Source organism: Oncorhynchus masou, chromosome 31 (assembly GCF_036934945.1).
Source record: "Oncorhynchus masou masou isolate Uvic2021 chromosome 31, UVic_Omas_1.1, whole genome shotgun sequence".
Lineage (NCBI taxonomy): Eukaryota > Metazoa > Chordata > Actinopteri > Salmoniformes > Salmonidae > Oncorhynchus > Oncorhynchus masou.
This window is the reverse complement of record NC_088242.1, coordinates 38,038,051-38,060,613: the sequence shown is the minus strand read 5'-3', so window position 1 is coordinate 38,060,613 and position 22,563 is coordinate 38,038,051. Positions and strand designations below refer to the sequence as shown.

The 22,563-nt window shown below is 42.7% G+C and overlaps 1 protein-coding gene across 3 annotated transcripts in view; it reads right to left on the bottom strand.

Annotated features, from left to right (window-relative positions):
• LOC135523916 (rab11 family-interacting protein 3-like) overlaps nucleotides 1-22,563 on the bottom strand; it is an 88,772-nt gene that overhangs the window by 23,699 nt on the left and 42,510 nt on the right. For all 3 annotated transcript variants that reach the window (XM_064950934.1, XM_064950935.1, XM_064950937.1), the window contains 2 exons: nucleotides 20,649-20,821; nucleotides 1,834-2,037 (listed from right to left, as the gene is read on the bottom strand). In XM_064950934.1, the coding sequence (XP_064807006.1) occupies nucleotides 1,834-2,037; nucleotides 20,649-20,821 (377 nt within the window). The remainder of the gene's footprint in view (nucleotides 1-1,833; nucleotides 2,038-20,648; nucleotides 20,822-22,563) is intronic.

Below are 22,563 nucleotides of genomic sequence, written 5' to 3'. Positions count from 1 at the left end.
GTAGTAGGTGCCAGACGCACCGGTTTGTGTCAAGAACTGCAACGCTGCTGGGTTTTTCACACTCAACAATTTCCTGTGTGTATCAAGAATGGTCCACCACCCAAAGAAAATCCAGCCAACTTGACACAACTGTGGGAAGAATTGGTGTCAACATGGGCCAGCATCCCTGTGGAATGCGTTCAACACCTAATAGAGTCCATTCCCTGACGACTTTGAGGCTGTTCTGAGTGCAAAAGGTGGGTGTGCAACTCAATATTAGGAAGGTATAGTGAAGGACACTAATGTGAAGTAACAGCTGCAGTAGGTTATGTATGTGTGTGTTGCAGTAGTAGTGACGCAACAGTGTGTGTTTATAGACAGAGTGGCAGTGAAGCAGCAGTGTACCGTCTCTAGGTGTGTGTGTTTGACTTGTAAGACGAGGAGAGTGGTTAACATCCTGTGTGTACAGTGGTGTCGTTGACACACATCTGTGTGAAAGTGGTCAGATCAATTTTACACTTCAGCTTTGACCAGTAGTACGTCTCTTGGCATCATAGCACACAGCACTGCACTAAACACAATGCTCCTGCAACACACTGTAAATCACAATGGACTGATTCAAACTCGCTTAGTGCCCATTAATTCTAGTTGGAAGGAAGTTATGGTTGTAACGTTGAATTACCGAGGGGAACAAAGGTTTAGTATTACTTGTAACTCAGAAGGAATCAATAAAGCCAAGCCATTTAGGCCATCTTATTTACATATTGTGACCAAGAGAGAAAATCTATGTCGTTAGCTGGCTAAGAGCTTGGGAAAACATCACGCAAACGGGAATTACGCATTATCCGACTTAGCGTCTCTGATGAAAACAAAGCGTAAGAGAAGAAGAGGGTGGAATGACCACAGAAAAACGAGAGGAAGTGCTCAGGAGTGTTCAGGCAGAGCAGTACCGTGTCAGAGGAAGGAGAGAGGGGAGTGAGTGTTCTGGTGTGGTCAGGTGAAACAGACACTTATCCATATTGGCCGCCTCAACCCGCAGCTTTGTTAGGCAGCATATGGAAAGCCTGTAACTTTCAATTTTGTCTGAATTCCATTCCAGAAACATGGCTCTGTTTGCCCTTGATAACTTGCCCTTGCAAACTCAAGGGGACTGGATGTGTGAAAGTATATGGTATGAAGTAGCTCTGCCTGCCCTTCAAACCATTTTTTTTTTAAAATAAATAAGTTTGCACCATATTGCTTTCACCTGCCTAGTCCTTTCAGATACCTCAGAGCGAGCAATGAAGGGCAGAGAGAAGGGAGCAAGTTTTTCCAGCCAGTGTCCTCAGTTTCACCGAGTAAGCAGCAACAGGGAGAGAGAGTGTGAGTAAGTGAACTTTGCCCATGTTCCCTTTTATCTCACCCTTCAGGAACAGGAGGCAGCAGGGGTGGAATGGGAAGGACGTCTCCAGAGATTCCTTGTCATGTTTGACCTCCAGTCTTTCCAAACATATAGCCAGTCAGTCTGGTTATAACAGCACTGGGGGAGGTTGTGACTGTTAAAATGTAGCTAATTAAATCTACCCTGCTACTCTATCCAGCAGGACAACAATTTCCCTGTTAGCAGACAGGAGCCAATGACAAAGACTACTAACAACTGTGTTTGACTTTAGAGGTGATATCCTAGGATTAAATAATATTATCGTTGGTAACAATATGGCAGATACTGTGGGTGACCTTCATCCAACATCTCCGTTTTCAACTGATTAGTGGTACTAAGCCTAGCCTACATATTCCTATACATCACAGTCGTACTTGGAGTGCTTAGTTGGTGTGGGCCATTGACTGGGTCCGTTCTTTAAGGGTGGTCTGTACCTGGGAGAGAGTAGCAGGGAGGAGCAGTTGTTCTGGTCCAGAGTCTGGAGTTGGGATGAGTCTCTCTCTCCATCTGTCCCCTCCTCAGTGGTGTCCAGCAGCAGCTCCGAGGTGTTGCTTTCCCCAAAGTCCTCAAAGTGCTCCTCCTCCCTGCCGATCACTGTCACCAGGGAGAGGCTGTGCAGCTCTGAGCTCAAGGAGAACCTGAGGGAGAGAGGGAACAGGGGGAATAAGAATGAGTGTGTATAAAAGAGAGAAAGAGAAAAATAGGAGAAAAATAGCCTTTCAGGTACACACAGCAAACCTATTAAAAAAAAGTATTTTCCTGCACTTAGCCAATTTAGGAGGAACTGGATTCTGTGTGAATGTTGTCAGGGGTGGAAATGCAGGTAAATGCTGGTACACCTTGTTTGATCATTTACAGGCTTCATGGTTTGTGGTTCTATGCATCTACTATGCATTCAGAAAATATTCAGACCCCTTGACTTTTTCCACATTCTATTACGTTGCTGCCTTATTCAAAAATGTATTAAAATCTTTTTTTTCGTCAACCATCAACACACAATACCCCATAATCACAAAGCGAAAACAGGTTTTTCGAAATGTTTGCAAATCTATACAAAATAAACCCAGAAATACCTCATTTACATAAGTATTCAGACCCTTTGCTATGAGACTCGAAATTGAGTTTAGATGCATCCTGTTGCCATTGACCATCCTTGAGATGTTTCTACAACTTGATTGGAGTCCACCTGTGGGAAATTCAATTGATTGGACATGATCTGGAAAGGCACACATCTGTCTATATACAGTCACACAGTTGACAGTGCATGTCAGCGCAAAAACTAAGCCATGAGGTCGGAAAAATTGTCCGTAGAGCTCCGAGACAGGATTTTGTTGAGGCACAGATCAGGGAAGGGTACCAAAAATGTATACAGCATTGAAGGTCCCCAAGAACGCAGTGGCCTCCATCATTCTTAAATGGAAGAAGTTTGGAACCACCACAACTTTTCCTAGAGCTGGCCGCACGGCCAAACTGAGCAATCGGGAAAGAAGGACCTTGGTCAGGGAGGTGACCAAGAACCCAATGGTCACTCTGACAGAGCTTCAGAGTTTCTCTGTGGATATGGAGAACCTTCCAGAAGGACCACCATCTCTGCAGCACTCCACCAATCAGGCTTTAATGGCCAGGCAGAAGCCACTCCTCAGTAAAAGGCACATGACAGCCCGCTTAGAGTTTGCCAAAAGGCACTTAAAGAACACAGACCATGAGAAACAAGATTCTCTGATTTGATGAAACCAAGATTGAACTCTTTGGCCTGAATGCCAAGAGTTATGTCTGAAGGAAACCTGGCACCATCCCTACGGCAAAGCATGGTGGCGGCAGCATCATACTGTGGGGATGTTTTTCAACAGCAGGGACTGGGAGACTGGTGAGGATAGAGGCAAAGATGAACAGAGCAAAGTACAGCAAGATCCTTGATGAAAACCTGCTCCAGAGCGCTCAGGACCTCAGGCAGGGATGAAGGTTCACCTTCCAACAGGACAACGACCCTAAGCACACAGCCATGACAACGCAGGAGTGGCTTCGGGACAAGTCTCTGATTGAACATCTCTGGAGAGACCTGAAAATAGCTGTGCAGCAACGTTCCCCATCCAACCTGACAGAGCTTAATAGAATCTGCAGAGGAGAATGGAATAAACTCCCCAAATACAGCTGTGCCAAGCCTGTGGTGTCATACCCAATAAGACTCAAGGCTGTAATCGATGCCAAATATGCGTCAACAAAGTACTGAGTAAAAGGTCTGAATACTTGTGCGAATGTAATATTTAAGTTTCTTATTTTTAATAGATTTGCAAAAAATTCTAAAAACCTTTTTTTGCTTTTCATTATGGGGTATTGTGTGAAGATCGATGAGGGAAAAAAACGATTTTATCCATTTTAGAATAAGGATGTAAGGTAACAACATGTGGAAAAAGTCAAGGGGTCTGAATACTTTCCGAATGCACTGTACATGTATGTGTGATATGTGAACTGCCCGTTCCACAAATCTCATGCACACTTATGAGGCTTTAGCTAAAGTAAGGTTGAGTTAAGTTAGAGTCTCTCTTCACTTGACTCGCATCTATTACTGTTTATTGTAGCTGGGGATTTTAACAAAGTTAATTTGAGAACAAGGCTACCTAAATTCTATCAGCATATCGATTGCAGTACACGAACGAGTAACACGCTCGACCATTGCTACTCCAACTTCCGCGATGCATACCTTTTGGCAAATTTGACCACCTTTTTGTTGCTCCCCTCCTATTGGCAGAAACTAAAACAGGAAGCGCCCATGCTTTGGTCTATCCAACGCTGGTCTGACCAATCGGATTCCACGCTTCAAGACTAACTTTTACAGGTGCACAATCGAGAGCATCCTGTCGGGCTGTATCACCGCCTGGTACGGCAACAGCACCGCCCACAACCGCAGGGCTCTCCAGAGGGTGGTGCGGTCTGCACAAAACATCACCGGGGGCAAACTACCTGCCCTCCAGGATACCTACAACACACGATGTCACAGGAAGGAAAAAAATAGCATCAAGGACAACAACCACCCGAGCCACTGCCTGTTCACCCCGCTTCCATCCAGAAGGCGAGGTCAGTACAGGTGCATCAAAGCTGGGACCGAGAGACTGAAAACAGCTTCTCTCTCAAGGCCATCAGACTATTAAATAGCCATCACTAGCACAAGCAAGTAGCAATTCAACCCAACACTCAGACCCACTTACCCACTACTCAACCCAACACTGAGGTCCCTAGTAAGGTCCCGCACATAGAGGGTGGGTGAGAAGAGAGACCGCATCTTTAAACGCTGTCCGCTGCCCCCACGTCTCAACCTCGAACCAACTGGAGACAGACAACCTCCAGCCAACCAGAGCGGAATCCTGAACACTCATTGGCTACACCAACCCGAGTAGTACTGCCCAGTTCTCCAGTTAAGAGACGATCCCAAAGACCTTGTCCACTCAAGATGAGTCTACTCTCCCCAGAAAATTGTAATTTAAATTGCACTCTTCTTTCCTTGCAGTGAATGTTTAAAACCTTTCTGGGATAGGGGGCAGTATTTTCACATCCGGATAAAAAGCGTGCCCAAAGTAAACTGCCTGCTACTAAGGCCCCGAAGCTAGGATATGCATATAATTAGTATATTTGGATAGAAAACACTCTGAAGTTTCTAAAACTGTTAATAATGTCTGTGAGTATAACAGAACTAAATTGGCAGGCGAAACTCCGAGCACAATCCATCCAGGGATTTTTTGTTGTTGATGTCACTGTGTTTTCCAATGGGTTTCTATGGGAGACCTGGTTTTATTAGACATCCACTAGATGTCAACAGTCTTTAGAAATTGTTCGATGCTGTTCTTTTGAGAAATGAAGAAGTAGGGCTGTTCTTTGTAGGTGTCACTCTGAAGGGCTTTAGTCTTTTGTTGCGCGTGAACTGGAGCGGCTTCACGTTGTTTTTATCCGTTATTAGAAACAGTTTATTCCGTCTTAAATTGAATTGTTTATTTACATTTTAGGATAACTGAGGTTGGATTAGGAACATTGTTTGAAATGTTTGGACCAAGTTTATAGGTAAGTTACTAGACACTTAGTATTCATGTTGGATCCGGTGTATTTCGGAATCAAATGCGCCAAATAAATTGACATTTTGGGGATATAAAGAAGGAATTTATTGAACAAAACGACCATTCATTGTGTCACTGAGACATTTGAGATTGCAAAAAGAAGATCTTCAAAGGTAAGGCATTTATTTTTTTGGCTATTTCTGACTTTTGTGTCATACCTGCCTGGTTGAAAAATTATTTTCATGTGTTTGTTTGCGGGGCGCTGTCCTCAGATAATTGCATGGTTTGCTTTCGCCATAAAGCCTTTTTGAAATCTGACACAGCGGCTGGATTAACAAGAAGTTAAGCTTTGTTTTGATGTATTACACTTATATTTCCGTGAAGGTTGAATATTGATATTTCTGTAGTTTGAATTTGGCGCACTACAATTTCACTGGATGTTGTCAAATCAATCTCGCTAACGGGATTCGAGAGGGATTCGTGCTTAGGGATCCCTAAGAGATTTGAATTAATAGGTTCCCACCAATGTGGGCGACTAGAAGGTGTTCACCACAGTTTGTCTCCACAAATGATCAGTACTCACAAGTGACCAGTCGGTCATTCCCTGTTACCATGGGCTCTTCCTCGTAGACTTGAGACAAGATGGGGAGGCAGGCTGTGGGAGGCACCCTGAGGGTTAATCAAATGTAGGGCTAAACAGGGGCACCAGGCAAGCGCAGTGACTGGCCAAGGTCCAGCCTAGTGAGGGGATGCTGGGGTAGGACAGGACGGGTGGATGGGGTAGGGTGGGTAATCCTGTTAAACTCCTAATCCCCAGCCAAGAGCCAAGGTATCCCCAGTCAAGGCATTCAAGGACTAGGTTTGATGGGAAGTTGTGAAGTCATCAGACTTGCTAGAGGAACAATAGAGAAGCAATAGAGAACAAAATAGGAAAGGCCCATCCCCCACATTGGCTATGTCATGACATACCTAGACCACGTTTTGAGATGTGCCGTTTGTTCTGTAGATCTGGTGTTAAATTAAGTGAAAAGGGCACTGGAGTGCCCTGGAGGTTAAACATTACTGACACAGTGTTGAGTCATCGTGTGTGGGAATAGGAAATTAGTCTCGTTGTTAATGCAAGAGCACATGACTGAGGCAGGAGTGTGTTGTTTTTGTGCTGATTTGCTTCATTTGTTTTGTTTACCTTTACCTCTGATGGTCAAAGGTGACTATTGATCACACCGCTGCCAATTTTAAACCTTTTTACACTGACATCAAAATTTCAAACAATGTTCCTAATCCAACCTCAGGTATCCTAAAATGTGACATCAACTCAAAATGGTTGTGGTTGGTTTCTGTAATTCACCTGCAGTGACAGACAGGACAACACAATATGGAACTTAAAGAAGGAACTGAGTTGAAACGCAGACAAATCTGCCTCAGGGAAGCCTGAGATTACCACCGTAAAATGAAGTTAGAAAGTTATTTAAGAAAACACCTGTATGGAAAGAGTAACAGGAGCATGATCTGACATAGTTAGCAGAGTAGAAAAGGATGTCAGATAGACTGCCGTTTGGCAGTGGACTATATTTCCATTCAAAATGTGTCAACAAGTTGCCTGACAAGATTCAACACAGAGAAAGGTCAACATTTGCTGAAAGTAATTTATTTTAGGGGAAGTTCAGCCCTGGAGAGCCAGGGGAAGACCTTCTATAATTACAAATCGCCAAATCACTAACAGTGCAGGACTGCTGAAACAGGATCAAGTGGAAGTGTCAGATTCTCTGCCGGCCCGGGCTTTGGCCCCCATTCAGCATGAAGGAAAGAGGTGTCAGGGAGCAGAGGAGGGAAGATGGGGCCCTCCAGAAAAAAAAGGAAAAAAGTGAAAAAAGCAAACTCAACACTTCCTGGAATTTAAGGCTCAGCTGTGAACAGGAAGTCCAAACACATCCCCCCCAATCCGTCATCAAGCCGGAGAGCTGGGTAACGCAATCAGCAGACAAGGCCTTATATGCCCCTACACTTCCTCCTCCCTCGTGACAGACCCCAACACTACATGCAAAAACAACTCATAAATGCGCTCAGAATAAAGACCCCAAACAGCAGCTATTGTATTTACTTACACGGAGGGCAGACACCCCCTCTCTTTCATAGAGCAGATTGATATGGTCAACCTATAGGCCTAAAGTAAAATCAAGTTAATATAGTCGTAGCCTACATCAAAAATCGCTTGATGTAGGCTAAATTTCTTCAATTAGTATCAAACACTTAACAGAGATATCTGGAACGTAAAAAGGACATTGTCAAGTGGGGTGGCCTCGTGGTTAGAGCGTTGGGCCAGTAACCGAAAGGTTCCTAGATCGAATCCCCAAGCTGAGCTGACAAGCTGACAAGGTGAAAATCTGTTGTTCTGCCCCTGAACAAGGCAGTTAACCCACTGTTCCTAGGCCATCACTGTAAATAAGAAATTATTCTTAACTGACTTGCCTAGTTAAATAAAGGTAAAAGGAGAAAACAAAGTGGCTGTCCCAAACAGGTGGCAGCCACTAATCTGGCTGTAATCAGGTGGGTGGGGTGAGGGAACACACTACATAGTGTCCACAACTAGACTAATCATCATCTCCTCATTCTAACATTTGAGCAAATTAATGCATTAGGGGTGGACCCCAATCAAACAAATCCTCAGATGAAGAGCACATGATGACAATGTTAATACGTTTTCAGTATTTGCCCTAAGGGGCAATGTGTCTAGTTATTGCCCCTAAGGGTACAACTAAAGTTGCACTGACTTGAATCAAATATGTTGGGCTTTGAAAATACTCCAAAAATAGGCAAAAGGTGCCTTCCCCTAAACATAAAACATAATTAACATGTAACATATGAGTTTAGGTAAAAAGCCAAAAAACATTAAGTGAACGATCCCCGTCAAGGGAGGAGCTGATCTTTTGTATGACAGTAAAACATTCTTGTGATGACTATAACATTTGTTGACACCTTCTATTCTTGCACATTATCTCATAAAACGCTTATTTCAACACTGTCTGCTCAGGCAAATTTTCCAAGCAATATGGAATATTTTTAAATGGTCATACCAAGGATCATTTGGTCATACCAAGGATAATATACATAAAATTATTTGATGAAATTCTGCTATTAGCCCAAACAAACGCATTGAATAACAGATTCACTACGTGGAACAACAGATAGTCCCCCAAAAAATCTAAAGTACGTTTGTTCTGAAGTGTCTGCCCTATATCTGTCATAACACTGTCATGACCCATATATTTACACCTATTGTGACATATATTGTGTTATTTTATGGCTGGTTATGACACCTACATTTGAGTGTCAAAACCCACATTTATTCAAATCAGTTTTTCCCTGACCAAGAAGTTTCCATTCGTTTGAATTTCATGAAGCATGATGAACATCCTGTGTCACTTTACGTAGACTAAGAAATATATACTTTATGACACTGTCAAGAAGCATTATGACCATCATAATAATATGAGCCAGATAGGCCTATCACGTGCATGCCCTTATATCAGTCATCAGTTAAAAAAAAGGTGTCTTGTCCTGCTCCTAAAATCCGATCATGCATTCATCCCAGTCATCAATGTGTGCGCAATTAAAATAATTTAATATTGTCATTTAAAAAACAATATATTTATTATACAATATATATATATATTGTTTTTAAATTACCATATTACATTATTATTGTTAAATTATTGTGATAGGCCTATCTGGCTCATATTATTATGACGGTCATAATGCTTATTGACAGTGTCATAAAGTATATAAATATATATACACACATACACACACACACATACTACCGGTCAAAAGTTTTAGAACATTAGAACAAACTCATTCAATAGTTTATCTTTATTGTTACTATTTTCTACATTGTAGAATTATAGTGAAGACATCAAAACTATGAAATAACACATATGAAATCACTTAGTAACCCATTTTTTAATATTTTTTTTTACAAATCTAAATATATATTTTAGATTTTAGATTCTTCAAATAGCCACCCTTTTCCTCGATGCCAGCTTTGCAAACTTTTGGCCTTCTTTCAACCAGCTTCATGAGGTAGTCACCAACAACATAAACATACTGTTGTAGGCTATAGCGTAATCAAATGTTTTTTGGGGTTTTGACACTCTTATGTAGATGTCATAACTTGCCATAAAATAACGCAATATATGGCACAACAGGTTAAATATATGTGTCATGACAATTTATTTTATGGCAAGTTATGTCATCTACATAAGAGTGTCAAAACAAAACAAAAATGACATTATGACATGTTTATGACAAGTTATGAGGGAAAAATGTCGCCGACAGAGAGGGCTGCCATGCTTCTAGCTCTTAGGAAACTATGCAGTATTTTTTTAAATGTATTATTTCTTACATTATTAGCCCAGAAATGTGATTATGTTATTACATACAGCCAGGAAGAACTATTGGATATCAGAGCGGTGCCAGCATTACGACTTTCCCAAAGTGGATCCTTTGTTCGCAACCCCCAGGGGAATTGAACTGATTCCAGAGGCCGACCCAAAACACCACCGGCAGAGAAGAGGTACTCGGAGTGGTCTTCTAGTCCGACTTAGGAGGTGTGCACACCACCCACCGCTCCCAAGTTTATTACTCGCTGATGTTCATTCAGTCTCTAGATAATAAAGTTGATGAGCTCAGGGCATGGGTTTCTTTCCAGAGAGACATCAGGGATTGTAACATATTCTGTTTCACGGAAACATGTCACTCTTGGGATATACTGTCTGAGTCCGTCCAGCCAGCTGGGTTCTCAGTTCATCGCATAGACAGGAATAAATATCTATCTGGGAAGAAGGGAGGGGGAGTATGTTTCATGATTAATGACTCATGGTGTGATTGTGATAACATACAGGAACTCAAGTCATTTTGTTCACCCGACCTAGGATACCACACAAGAGAATTCTCTTCGGTTATAGTCACAGCTGTGCATAACCCCCCTCAAGCCGATACCACGACGGCCCTCAAAGAACTTCAATGAACTTTATGTAAACTGGAAAGCCCGCATTTATTGTAGCTGGGGATTTTAACAAAGCAGATTTCATGAGGCCGCCGAAGTTATATCAACACATTGACTGTAGTACTTGCGCAGCTAAAGCACTCGACCACTGCTACTCCAACTTCCGGGATGCCTACAAGGACCTCCCCCGCCCACTTTTTTGCAAATCTGACCATGCCTCCATTTTGCTCCTCCCTTCTTATAGGCAGAAACTCAAACAGGAAGTACCCGTGCTAAGGACTATTCAACGCGGGTCTGATCAATCAGAAGCCATGCTTCAAGATTGTTTAGATCACGCGGACTGGGATATATTCCAAGTGGCTTCCAAGAACAATATTGACGAATATACTGATACGGTCACTGAGTTTATCAGGAAGTCTATAGCAGATGTTGTACCCACTATGACTATTAAAACCTAACCTAATCAGAAACCTTAGATAGATGGCAGCATTCGTGCAAAACTGAAAGGGCGAACCACCGCAAGGCAATCAAAACTAGAGGTCGACCGATTATGATTTTTCAACGCCGATACCGATTATTGGAGGGCCAAAAAAGCTGATAGCGATTAATCAGCGGATTTTTTAAATGTATTTGTAATAATGACAATTACAACAATACTGAATGAATACTTATTTTAACGGCTCAGACACGAGACGTATGTGGTAGGGTCTACAGACAATCACGGACTACAAAAGAAAAACCAGTCACGTTGTGGACACCAACATCTTGCTTCCGGACAAACTAAACACGGCATCCCTAGCCCCTCCTCAGAGCATGCGCAGACCAGCTGCCTGCTCTGTTTACGGACATATTCAATCTCTCAATCTTTCTTTGAAGTGCATTGAGAGACTAGCCAAGGATCATAACACCTCTACCTTACCTGTCACCCTAGACCCACTTCAATTTGCTTACTGCTCCAATAGATCCACAGACAATGCAATCGCCATCATACTGCACACTGCCCTAACCCTTCTGGACAAGAGGAATAGCTATGTAAGAATGCTGTTAATTTACTATAAATCAGCACTCAACAACACAGTACCCTCTAAGCTCATTATTAAGCTTGAGGCCTTGGGTCTGAACACCAGCCTGTGCAACTGGGTCCTGGACTTCCAGATGGGCCGCATCCCTGGTGGGGAAGGTAGGAAACAACACCTCCACTTACTTGATCCTCAACACTGGGGCCCCACAAGGATGCGTGCTCAGCCCCCTCCTGTACTCCATGTTCACCCATGACTGCATGGCCATGCAAGCCTCCAACTCAATCAGTTTGCAGATGACACAAAAGTAGTTGGCCTGATTACCAACAATGACGAGACAGGGAACAGGGCCCTGGGAGTGTGGTGCAAGGAAAATAACGGAGCTGATCGTGGACTTCAGGAAAGAGCAGAGGGTACACCTCCCTATCCACATCAAAGGGACTGCAGTGGAGAAGGTGGAAAGCTTCAAGTTCCTTGCCGTACACATCACTGACAAACTGAAATGGTCCACCCACACAGACAGTGTGGTGAAGAAGGTGCAACAGTGCCTCCCCAACCTCAAGAGGTTCAATAAATTTGGCTTGGCACCTAAAACCCTCAAACTTTTACAGAGGCACAATTGAGAGCATCCTGTCAGGCTGTATCAACGCCTGGTACGGCAACAGCACCACCCGCAACTGCATGGCTCTCCAGAGGGTGTTGCAGTCTGCCCAACGCATCTCCGTGGGAAAACTACCTGCCCTCCAGGACACCTACAGCACCCGATGTCACAGGAAGACCAAAAATATAATCAAGGACAACAACCACCCGAGACACTACCTGTTCACCCCACCACCAAAAGGCGAGGTCAGTACAGGTGCAACAAAGCTGGGACCGAGAAACTGAAAAACAGCTTCTCTCTCAAGGCCATCAGACTGTTAAATAGCCATCACTAGCACATAGAGGTTGCTGCCTATATACATAGACTTGAAATCACTGGCCACTTTAATAAATGGAACACAAGTCACTTTAATAATGTTTACATATCTTGCATTACTCATCTTATATGTATATACTGTATGCTATACTATATCTTAGTCTATTGCACCCTGACATTCCATTCCTTTAGTTAGATTTGTGTGTATTGGGTAAATGTTGTGTAATTGTTAGATATTACTTGTTATTATTATTGCACTGTCAGAGCTAGAAACATAAGCATTTCGCTACACCCACAATAACATCTGCTAAACACGTGTATGTGACCAATAAAATGTGATTTGCTTTGCTTCACCTTAGCTAACCAGTCACCACCAGCTTTCTAGTTAGCTACCCTTTGCCTGGTTAGGAAACACAAGCTGCTTTACCAATGTTTTTAGCACACGCCGCCAACCCTGATGTCCTAGCCAAATCCTGGCTTAGGAAGAAAAATTCTGCCCCCAAAACTCAAAAATTTCCATCCCCAACTACATTTTCTGCCAAGATAGAACTGCCAAATGGGATGGAGTTGCAATCTACTGGAGAGAGAGCCTGCAGAGTTGGATAGCCTGTCATGCTATCCAGGTCTGTGCCCAAACAGTTCGAGCTTCTACTTTTTTCTACTTTTAAAAATCCACCTTTCCAGAAATAAGTCTCTCAATGTTGCCGCTTGTTATAGACCCCCCTCAGCGCCCAGCTGTGCCCTGGACACCTTATGTGAATTAATTAACACCCATTTATCTTCAGAGTTTGTACTGTTAGGAGACCTAAACTGGGATATGCTTAACACCCCGGCCATCCAACAATCTAAGCTAGATGCCCTCAATCTCACACAAATAATCATGGAACCTACCAGGTACAACCCTAAATCCGTAAACACCCTCTAAATACACCTCTGCTGTCTTCAACCAGGATCTCAGCAATCACTGCCTCATTGCCTTTGTCCATCATGGGTCAAGCGACCACCCTAATCACTGTCAAATGCTGCCTAAAACACTTCTGCGAGCAGGCCTTTCTAATCAACCTGGCCCGGGTATCCTGGAAGGATAATGACCTCATCCCGTCAGTAGAGGACGCCTGATTATTCTTAAAAAGTGCTTCCTTCACCATCTTAAATAAGCATGGCCCTTTCAAAAAACATTGAACTAAGAACAGATATAACCCTTGGTTCACTCCACACTTGACTGCCCTTGACCAGCACAAAAACATCCTGTGGCATACTGCATTAGCATCGAATAGACCCCGTGATATGCAACTTTTCAGGGACGTTAGGAACCAATATACACTGGCTGATAGGAAAGCAAAGGCTAGCTTTTTCAAACAGAACTTTTCATCCTGTAACACAAACTCCAAAAAGTTTTGGGACACTGTATAGTCCATGGAGAATAAGAGCACCTCCTCCCAGCTGCCCACTGCACTGAGGCTAGGAAACACTGTCACCACCGGTAAATCTAAGATAATCGAGAATTTCAATAAGCATTTTTCTATGGCTGGCCATACTTTCCACCTAGATACCCCTACCCCAGTAAAGAGCTCTGCACCCCCCACAGCAACTCACCCAAGCCATCCCCATTTCTCCTTCACCCAAATCCAGAAAGCTGATGTTCTGAAAGAGCTGCAAAATAAGGACCCCTACAAATCAGCTGGGCTAGACAATCTGGACCCTCTCTTTCTGAAATTATCCACCGTAATTGTTGCAACCCCTATTACTAGCCTGTTCAACCTCTCTTTCGTATTGTCTGAGATCCCTAAAGATTGGAAAGCTGCTGCGGTCATCCCCCTCCTCAAAGGGGGAGACACTCTAGACCCAAACTGTTACAGACCTATATCTATCCTACCCTGCCTCTCTAAAGACAAGTTAACAAACAGATCATTGACCATTTCGAATCCCACCGTACCTTCTCCGCTATAGCAATCTGGTTTCCGAGCTGGTCATGACTGCATCTCAGCCACATTAAAGGTCCTAAACAATATCATAACCGCCATCGATAAAAGGCAGTACTGTGCAGCCGTCTTCATCGACCTGGCCAAGGCTTTCGACTCTGTCAATCACCTCATTCTAATTGGCAGACTCAACAGCCTTGGTTTCTCAAATGACTGCCTCGCCTGGTTCACCAACTACTTCTCAGATAGAGTTCAGTGTGCCAAATCGGAGGGCCTGTTGTAGGGGACCTATGGCAGTCTCTATGGGGGTGCCACAGGGTTCAATTCTCGGGCCGACTCTTTTCTCTGTATATATCAATGATGTTACTCTTGCTGCTGGTTATTCTCTGATCCACCTCTACGCAGACAAAGCCATTCTGTAGACTGGCCCTTCTTTGGACACTGTGCTAACAAACCTCCAAACGAGCTTCAATGCCATACAACACTCCTTCCGTGGCCTCCAACCGCTCTTAAACGCTAGTAAAACTAAGTGCATGCTCTTCAACCGATTGCTGCCCGCACCCTCTCGCCCGACTAGCATCACTACTCTGGACGGTTCTGACTTAGAATATGTGGACAACTACAAATACCTAGGTGTCTGGTTAGACTGTAAACTCTCCTTCCAGACTCAGATTAAGCATCTCCAATCCAAAAATAAATCTAGAATCGGCTTCCTATTTCTCAACGCAGCCTCCTTCACTCATGCTGCCAAACATACTCTCGTAAAACTGACTGTCCTACCGATCCTTGACTTCGGCGATGTCATTTACAAAATAGCCTCCAACACTCTACTGTGCAAATTGGATGTAGTCTATCACAGTGCCATCCGTTTTGTCACCAAAGCCCCATATACTACCCACCACTGCGACCTGTATGCTCTCGTTGGATGGCACCTCACTACATATTCATCGCCAAACGCACTGGCTCCAGGTCATCTATAAGTCTATTCTTGGTAAAGCCCAGCATTACCTCAGCTCACTGGTCACCATAGCAACACCCACCCATAGCACGCACTCCAGCAGGTATATTTCACTGGTCACCCCTAAAGCCATAACTTCCTTTGGCCGCCTTTCTATACTTCCAGATCTCTGCTAACAATGACTGGAATGAATTGCAAAAATCACAGAAGCAGGTGTCACGGCAGATTTCCTTCTCTTCCTCTGAAGAGGTGAAATGAGAATCGGACCAATACGCAGCGTGGTAGGTGTCCAGGGTTTTTATTAAGAAAAACTAAACATGAACACAAATACAAAATAATAATGTGAACTGGCAACGAAACAGTACCGTGTGGAACAAACACTGACACAGGAAACAATCACCCAAAAAATACCCAAAGAACATGGCTGCCTAAATATGGTTCCCAATCAGAGACAACGATAAACACCTGCCTCTGATTGAGAACCAATCTAGGCAACCATAGACTTACATAAACACCTAGAATGAACAGAACCCCATAAAACTACAAAACCCCCTAGACAGTACAAACACCCTAGATGAGACAAAAGCCATACATCACCCATGTCACACCCTGGCCTAACCAAAATAATAAAGAAAACAAAGATAACTAAGGCCAGGGCGTGACAGCAGGAGTCTTATATCTCCCTCTCTAATTTTAAGCATCAGCTGTCAGAGCAGCTTACCGATCACTGTACCTGTACACAGCCAATCTGTAAATAGCACACCCAACAACCTCATCCCCATATTGTTACTTATCCTCTTGCTCTTTTGCACCCCAGTATCTCTACTTGCACATCATCATCTGCACATCTATCACTCCAGCGTTAATGCTAAATTGTAATTATTTAGCCTCCATGGCTTATTTATTGCCTTACCTCCCTACTCTTCTATATTTGCACACACTGTACATATATTTTCTATAGAAATAATTGACTGTACGTTTGTTTATGTTTAACTCTGTGCTGCCGTTTTTGTCCACTGCTTTGCTTTATCTTGGCCAGGTCGCAGTTGTAAATGACAACTTGTTCTCAACTGGCCTAAATAAAGGTGAAAAAAAGGCTTGATGATAGATAGGCTGTGATGGCTGAGGCTAGTATTTCTTTGACTTTTCTGAGTTGGCCACCGATAGTATTTAGTCAAAGGCCTCATACATTTACTTTATCTGTTACAGTGCAAACCCTGGTGTCTGAGTGATGAGCAGTGATATCGTGGTTTCAGGACAGCTTTTAGTGGTGCGTGGGTAAGCTGTTTGTTCACCTGCACCGGCCCGCAATTGCTAATAGCCCATCCACAACTGCCAACTATATGTGACAAAGTGAAAATCTGAGGCCGGCAAACAACCCTAACCCGCTAATATAGAAAATGCACTGTAGCCTACAGTCAGAGACAGCAGAACAATTTTTACAGGTGGTGCAGTATTATGTTTGCGTAACTTAGATATGTTTCTGTTTATAATTTCTGATTTTTTTGTAGGCTATTTTGAGAGCTTGGGACTATACGGTTCTATCTGCATTTTTGTAAAAAAAATAATATTAGGCCTCTCGAGTGGCGCAGTGGTCTAAGGCACTGCATAGTACACTAAATACCTCAATCCATGTTAATACGTTTAAAAGAAAACAAAAGATATACGTTGCTGACACAATTCAAACCAATGAGGGTTTGTAACTTTAAAGCCAATTATATCAGAATCATCTCTTTGCAGATAGAACCTTATAGTCCCAAGCTCTCAATTTGTTAGTCAACTGTCTATAATTAGATACAAGCAGCTTCTCTTCTGTCATTACACAGTGCCTTCAGAATTCAAACTCCTTGACTTTTTTCACATTTTGTTAGGTTACAGCTTTTTTTTTTTTATTGATAAAATAGTTGTTTTCCTCATCAATCTACCCACAATACCCCATAATGACACAGCAGAAACTGTTTCTTTCTTTTTCTTCTTCTTTTTTTAGAAACGTTTGCAAATGTATAAAAAATATTACATTTACATAAGTATGCTCAGTTTGGCCGGGTGGGCCAAACTACCATTTAAGAATGATGTACTTGGGGACCTTCAAATGCTGCAGACATTTTTTGGTACCCTACCCCAGATCTGTGCCTCGACACAATCTTGTCTCAGGAGCTCTATGGGTATTGTGTTCAACCTCATTGCTTGTTTTTTTCTCTGACATGCACTGTTAAACGTGGGATGTATATAGACAGGTCTATGTCCTACCAAATCGTGTCCATTCAATTGACTCACAGCTGAGTCACAGCTGGACTCCAATCAAGTTGTAGACACATCTCAAGGATAATCAATGGAAACAGGATGTACCTGAGCTCAATTTCATGTCTCATAGCAAAGGGGCTGAATACTTATGTAAATGTGCAAAATTAAAAATTAAAATAAACTGTTTTCGCTTTATGGGGTATTGTTGTCATGACTTCCACCGAAGGTGGCTCCTCTCCCTGTTCAGGCGGTGCTCGGCGGTCGTCGTCGCCGGCCTACTAGCTGCTACCGATCCATTTTTCCTTTTCGTTTGTGTCTGTCTGTATTGTGTACACCTGTGTCCCATTAGTTAATTTCAGTGGGTTTATTTACCTCCGCTGCCTGTTAGTCTTTGTGCGGGATTGTTTTGCTGTGGTTACTGTGTTACTGTGTTGTTGTTTTTTCACACGGCAGTTGTACCGGTTTGGTTGTGTGTATGAGTAGAGTTTCTCCCCCGTGTGTAAAAAAATGTAAATGTAAATGTATTGCTTATTTTCCCTGTGTGTGGCGACCTTGTTCGGGCATATTCCCCCCCATGTTGTTGTTGAGTTGGGACTTTCGGGATAAACTATTGTGCCACTGGGACTTCCTTGATCTCCTGCTCCTGATTCCTGCACCTCCCTCCTTCAAGGTGGCACTTAACAAATGTGTTTAGATTGTTGAGGATTCTTTTTCTTTTTTATCCATTTTAGAATAAGGCTGTAACGTAACATGTGAAAAAAGTCAAGGGGCCTGAATACTTTCTGAAGGCACTGTATGTTGCCCTAGAACACTAAATAAACCCTTGCTCACCAGAATGTCATAAATTAATAGAATGAATGCTTCAATCTAGGTGACATCGGTAAGTTCTCTCTCATCTCTGCTTCTTTCGAGGAGCAAAGACGTTTAGGCACAGAGGAGAAAATGCAATAACCGCTCAAAAGACCACTTTTTATGGTGCTGATAGAGATAGCACCTCTACAGACGTCCCTAACATTCTCTCAAATGCTGAAAGAAAGAAATCATATTTCTCCACTCCTGTCCCAGAGTCAAAATATACATTTGTGACCCACAACCTGGATTCGGTCCTATGTAGCAACATTTTAAATGGCGTGTTTTACATTGGATAAAAGTAGAGACTCAGAGCTAGAAAATGGTATATAGTTCACTGCAGTTGAGGAACAATGGGAAATTAATTCCGCTTCAAAAGTTGATAAACTTGTTACCCCACTTTTGAGAAAATGGCCTTTGAATACTTTGGTACACCTACTGGAGAGCCCTTCTTTGTCTACACTCATTCAGCATCGTTCACATCCTCTTAAGCTTTAGCGCCACCCCATCTCTTTAAGGATTCACATGTGAATCCATGTGTTAAACAGAGTGAGTAATGTAGTTAACAACCAAATATTTAATGACTAAAAGTAGTAGCCTACAGGAAGGAAAAGCTCCAGGTAAAAATACACTTTTGGCCTATATCCTAACCTGACTTTGGTGCCAGTCATGTTGTTCTTCACATTACTGTCTCTGGTAAACACAGACTAAATGAAATCAAATCTAAGTTTATTTGTCACATGCGCAAGATACAGAAGGTGTAAACGGTACAGTGAAATGGTTACTTGCATATTTACATAGTAGCAATATCAAAAACAAAAAGTGTCCAGATAATTATTAGCTGACGTTTACCCAGACACACTTGTCTAAATTGATGGGTCATGTGAAAGAAATGCTGTAACCACCCCCCAGCCACATCTAGCTAAGTGGATGGGTCAATATTGTCTAGACATCTACACATGTTTATGAAATACAATAGATGCCCGTAATCTGTGGTAGAAAGGATTATCAACACATACTGAGCAGTTCACGTTAGACAGAAGCATGCTACATGGCAGACCAATCCAAATTCATCTCCCGGCATGTCCAGCCCATCCATTAGCACAGCCAATCATGGCGAGCGGGAAGATTCCTGTCTTTTTCAGTGGCTAAATAAACTGTTCGTAATTAATAATTGTATTCGTATTTACAGAGGAAATACAAGTTTGTTATTAAGGGACATGAAAGTTCACAAGTTCTAGAAGGTATTTCTGCCAAAAAACGCATTTTGATTTTTTTTTAATTAAAAGACGTTCAAATGCCTCTCCTGTAAAGTAGTGACGTGCAACATACGCCTAGCTTCTTGAAACGGGTCACATTTGGTATATAATGTTACTGAAAGAAATGCTTAATTCTGCAGGCTATGTGAAAGGTTACAGCCCTAAAGTCAGTGTCTAGATTTCAGTTTCCCATCTGAACAGTAAGCAACAGTTCCCTTGATGTGCCATAGGCCTATTTGAAGGCCCGGTCTTGTTTGTGTCAAATCTGTATAGCACCTCACAATAATCACACACAAACAACATAGCCAGCACTGCTATCATACTATTTTACCACTTCACCAAATCTTTTGCAAACATTACTTTCACGGCCCTACCTTCTCATTATTTTCAACTCTCCATTTCGTAGCTTTTCTCTTACTGAATTAAACTCTGACATTGTCCCATTTGCCTCAGTGGATCAACATGGACTTTTTCTGCCCTTTCCCAAAAACACTGAAGCTTATACTCTTGTGCACTAATGCCAGATAGCCTGAAAACAATTAAAGATGAATGTCAATGTAGACTATAGATAAAATTGCACAAGAATTTTACATTTGTATCTTTTATATATTGCTTTCTCTCTTCAAGCTGCCTGCCACACACCCACCCTTCATTCACACAATATTTTTTGATCCTAAACCTGCCCTCCCCGTGGATATAACCAGGGGACATGAGTCAACCCCCGCATCACTAACAGTTTTGACCCACTTCTGCCTCAACTGATTCACCTCGACTTAGCTACAGATGTCATTAAAACATTACCTCAAGGTTAATGTTTATGGTAGTTCTAAGTAGGAGGGGAGGGTGTATGGGGTTAGGGTTTGACTTTGGCCAACGGTATGTGGGTCGGGTTAAGGTTAGAGGTCATGGTCACGGTCAGGACTGACTATTGGACCATGGGCCTGTCCTGAGGAGAAGCAGAAAAAAATGCAAAGGACATGCAGCCCTATGCTCCACATGGAGTAAAGAGGTTTAAGTAAGTCAGAACTGACCTGTTGTGGCTGTCCTCGGGGTCGTGCAGCGTTGCGTCGATGCCACTGTCCGTCTCCACATCCTCGTGCATCTCTGGCTGGACTAAGGCTCCCGAATCTTCGTCGGTGAACATCTCACACTCGCTGTAGGTGCTCTCCGAGCCCAGGTAGGCACTATCCGTCACCTCGTTCTGCTACAGGAGGGAAATAGGAACATTTTAGTAATCTTATTAGATCAAGTTGGGAATCCTCCACAATAGTGGTCCAACGTATCTGGGACAGAGAGGGAGTTAAGTGGACATTTTTTAAATTGAGAAATCATTAACAGGTGACTAAAAATAGCAGTATGAGGGCTGGTACAGTAGCTGATATGTGGATGGACTGTATGTATTAGCTAACAAAGAGTAAACACACCCAGTTGAGAGGTGATGACTACATACTGTAGGCTGTAATGTATACTAGTTTGATTGTTACACCCTACTTTTTACCTAGCTGTAACTTTGCTGACAGACTTGCTGACAAACAGGTAAAAAACCTTACTTGACACCCAGCATCATAACCATGTCATAACAGCTTACACAACTTTTGTCATTACACAGTCTTGACACATTTTTACCTGTTGTGACATACACTACATGACCAAAAATATGTGAACATCACGCAAGACATTTTAGCATTTGAATGCTTAAGGTGCCACGCAGATGTGCAAGATCAGGAACAGGCCTCATACCTTGCGTTGGTCAACGTGCGAAGCTGGGCACAGTGAGCAGTTTGACAAGGCTACTGATATTCCCTGGGGTTGGTCAAAATGAAAAATAACTTGCAGGTCATTGACTGTCAACATAATTACATGCTTAGTTCAACACTGAAGGAGAGAAAGCATCAGTTCTACATCTGCATGGCTTGCTGTTTGGGGTTTTAAGCTGGGTTTCTGTATAGCACTTTGTGACATCGGCTGATGTAAAAACGGGTTTTATAAATACATTTGATTGATTGATCAGTTGTCACAAAAGATTAGGTATTTTCAGAAGGAAGAAAGTCATTTGAGCAAAACGTTTTAGTGAATCTGTGATTCGTAACGTTTGAATACATTTGCTGACCAATGCATGATACATTTGGATCGGTTTTGGGTCTGCGGAACAATGCAGCCATATCTTAAACATTTAAATTACATATAATGCATTCATAAGGAATTCAGACCCCGTTCCTTTTCCATGTTATGTTAGAGCCTTATTCTAAAATTGATAAAAATATTTTTAAAATCCCTCTATATACACACAATACCTCATAATGACAAAGAGAAAAGTGGTTCTTAGAAATGTTAGCAATTTTTTTTCCAAATACAAATAAATACCTTATTTACATAATTATTCAGACCCTTTGCTATGAGACTCGAAATTGAGCTCAGGTGCATCCTGATATGGGAGGTGCCCAAGAACCTGATGGTCACTCTGACAGAGCTCCAAGAGTTCCTCTGTGGAGATGGGAGAACCTTTCAGAAGGACAACCATCTCTACAGCACTCCACCAATCAGGCCTTTATGGTAGCGTGGCCAGACAGAAGCCACTCCTCAGTAAAAGGCACATGACAGCACACTTGGAGTTTGCCAAAAGCCACTTAAAGGACTCCCAGGCCATGAGAAACAAGATTCTTTGGTCTGATGAAACCAAGATTGAACTCTTTTCCCTGAATGCCAAGTGTCACGTCGGGAGGAAACCTGGCACCATCCCTACGGTGAAGCACGGTGGTGGCAGCATCATGCTGCAAGAATGTTTTTCAGCGGCATGGACTGGGAGACTAGTCAGGATCAAGGGAAAGATGAACGGAGCAAAGTACAAAGAGATACTTGATGAGAACCTGGTCCAGAGCGCTCAGGACCTCAGACTGGGGTGAAGGTTCGCCTTACAACAGAACAACAACCCTAAGCACACAGCCA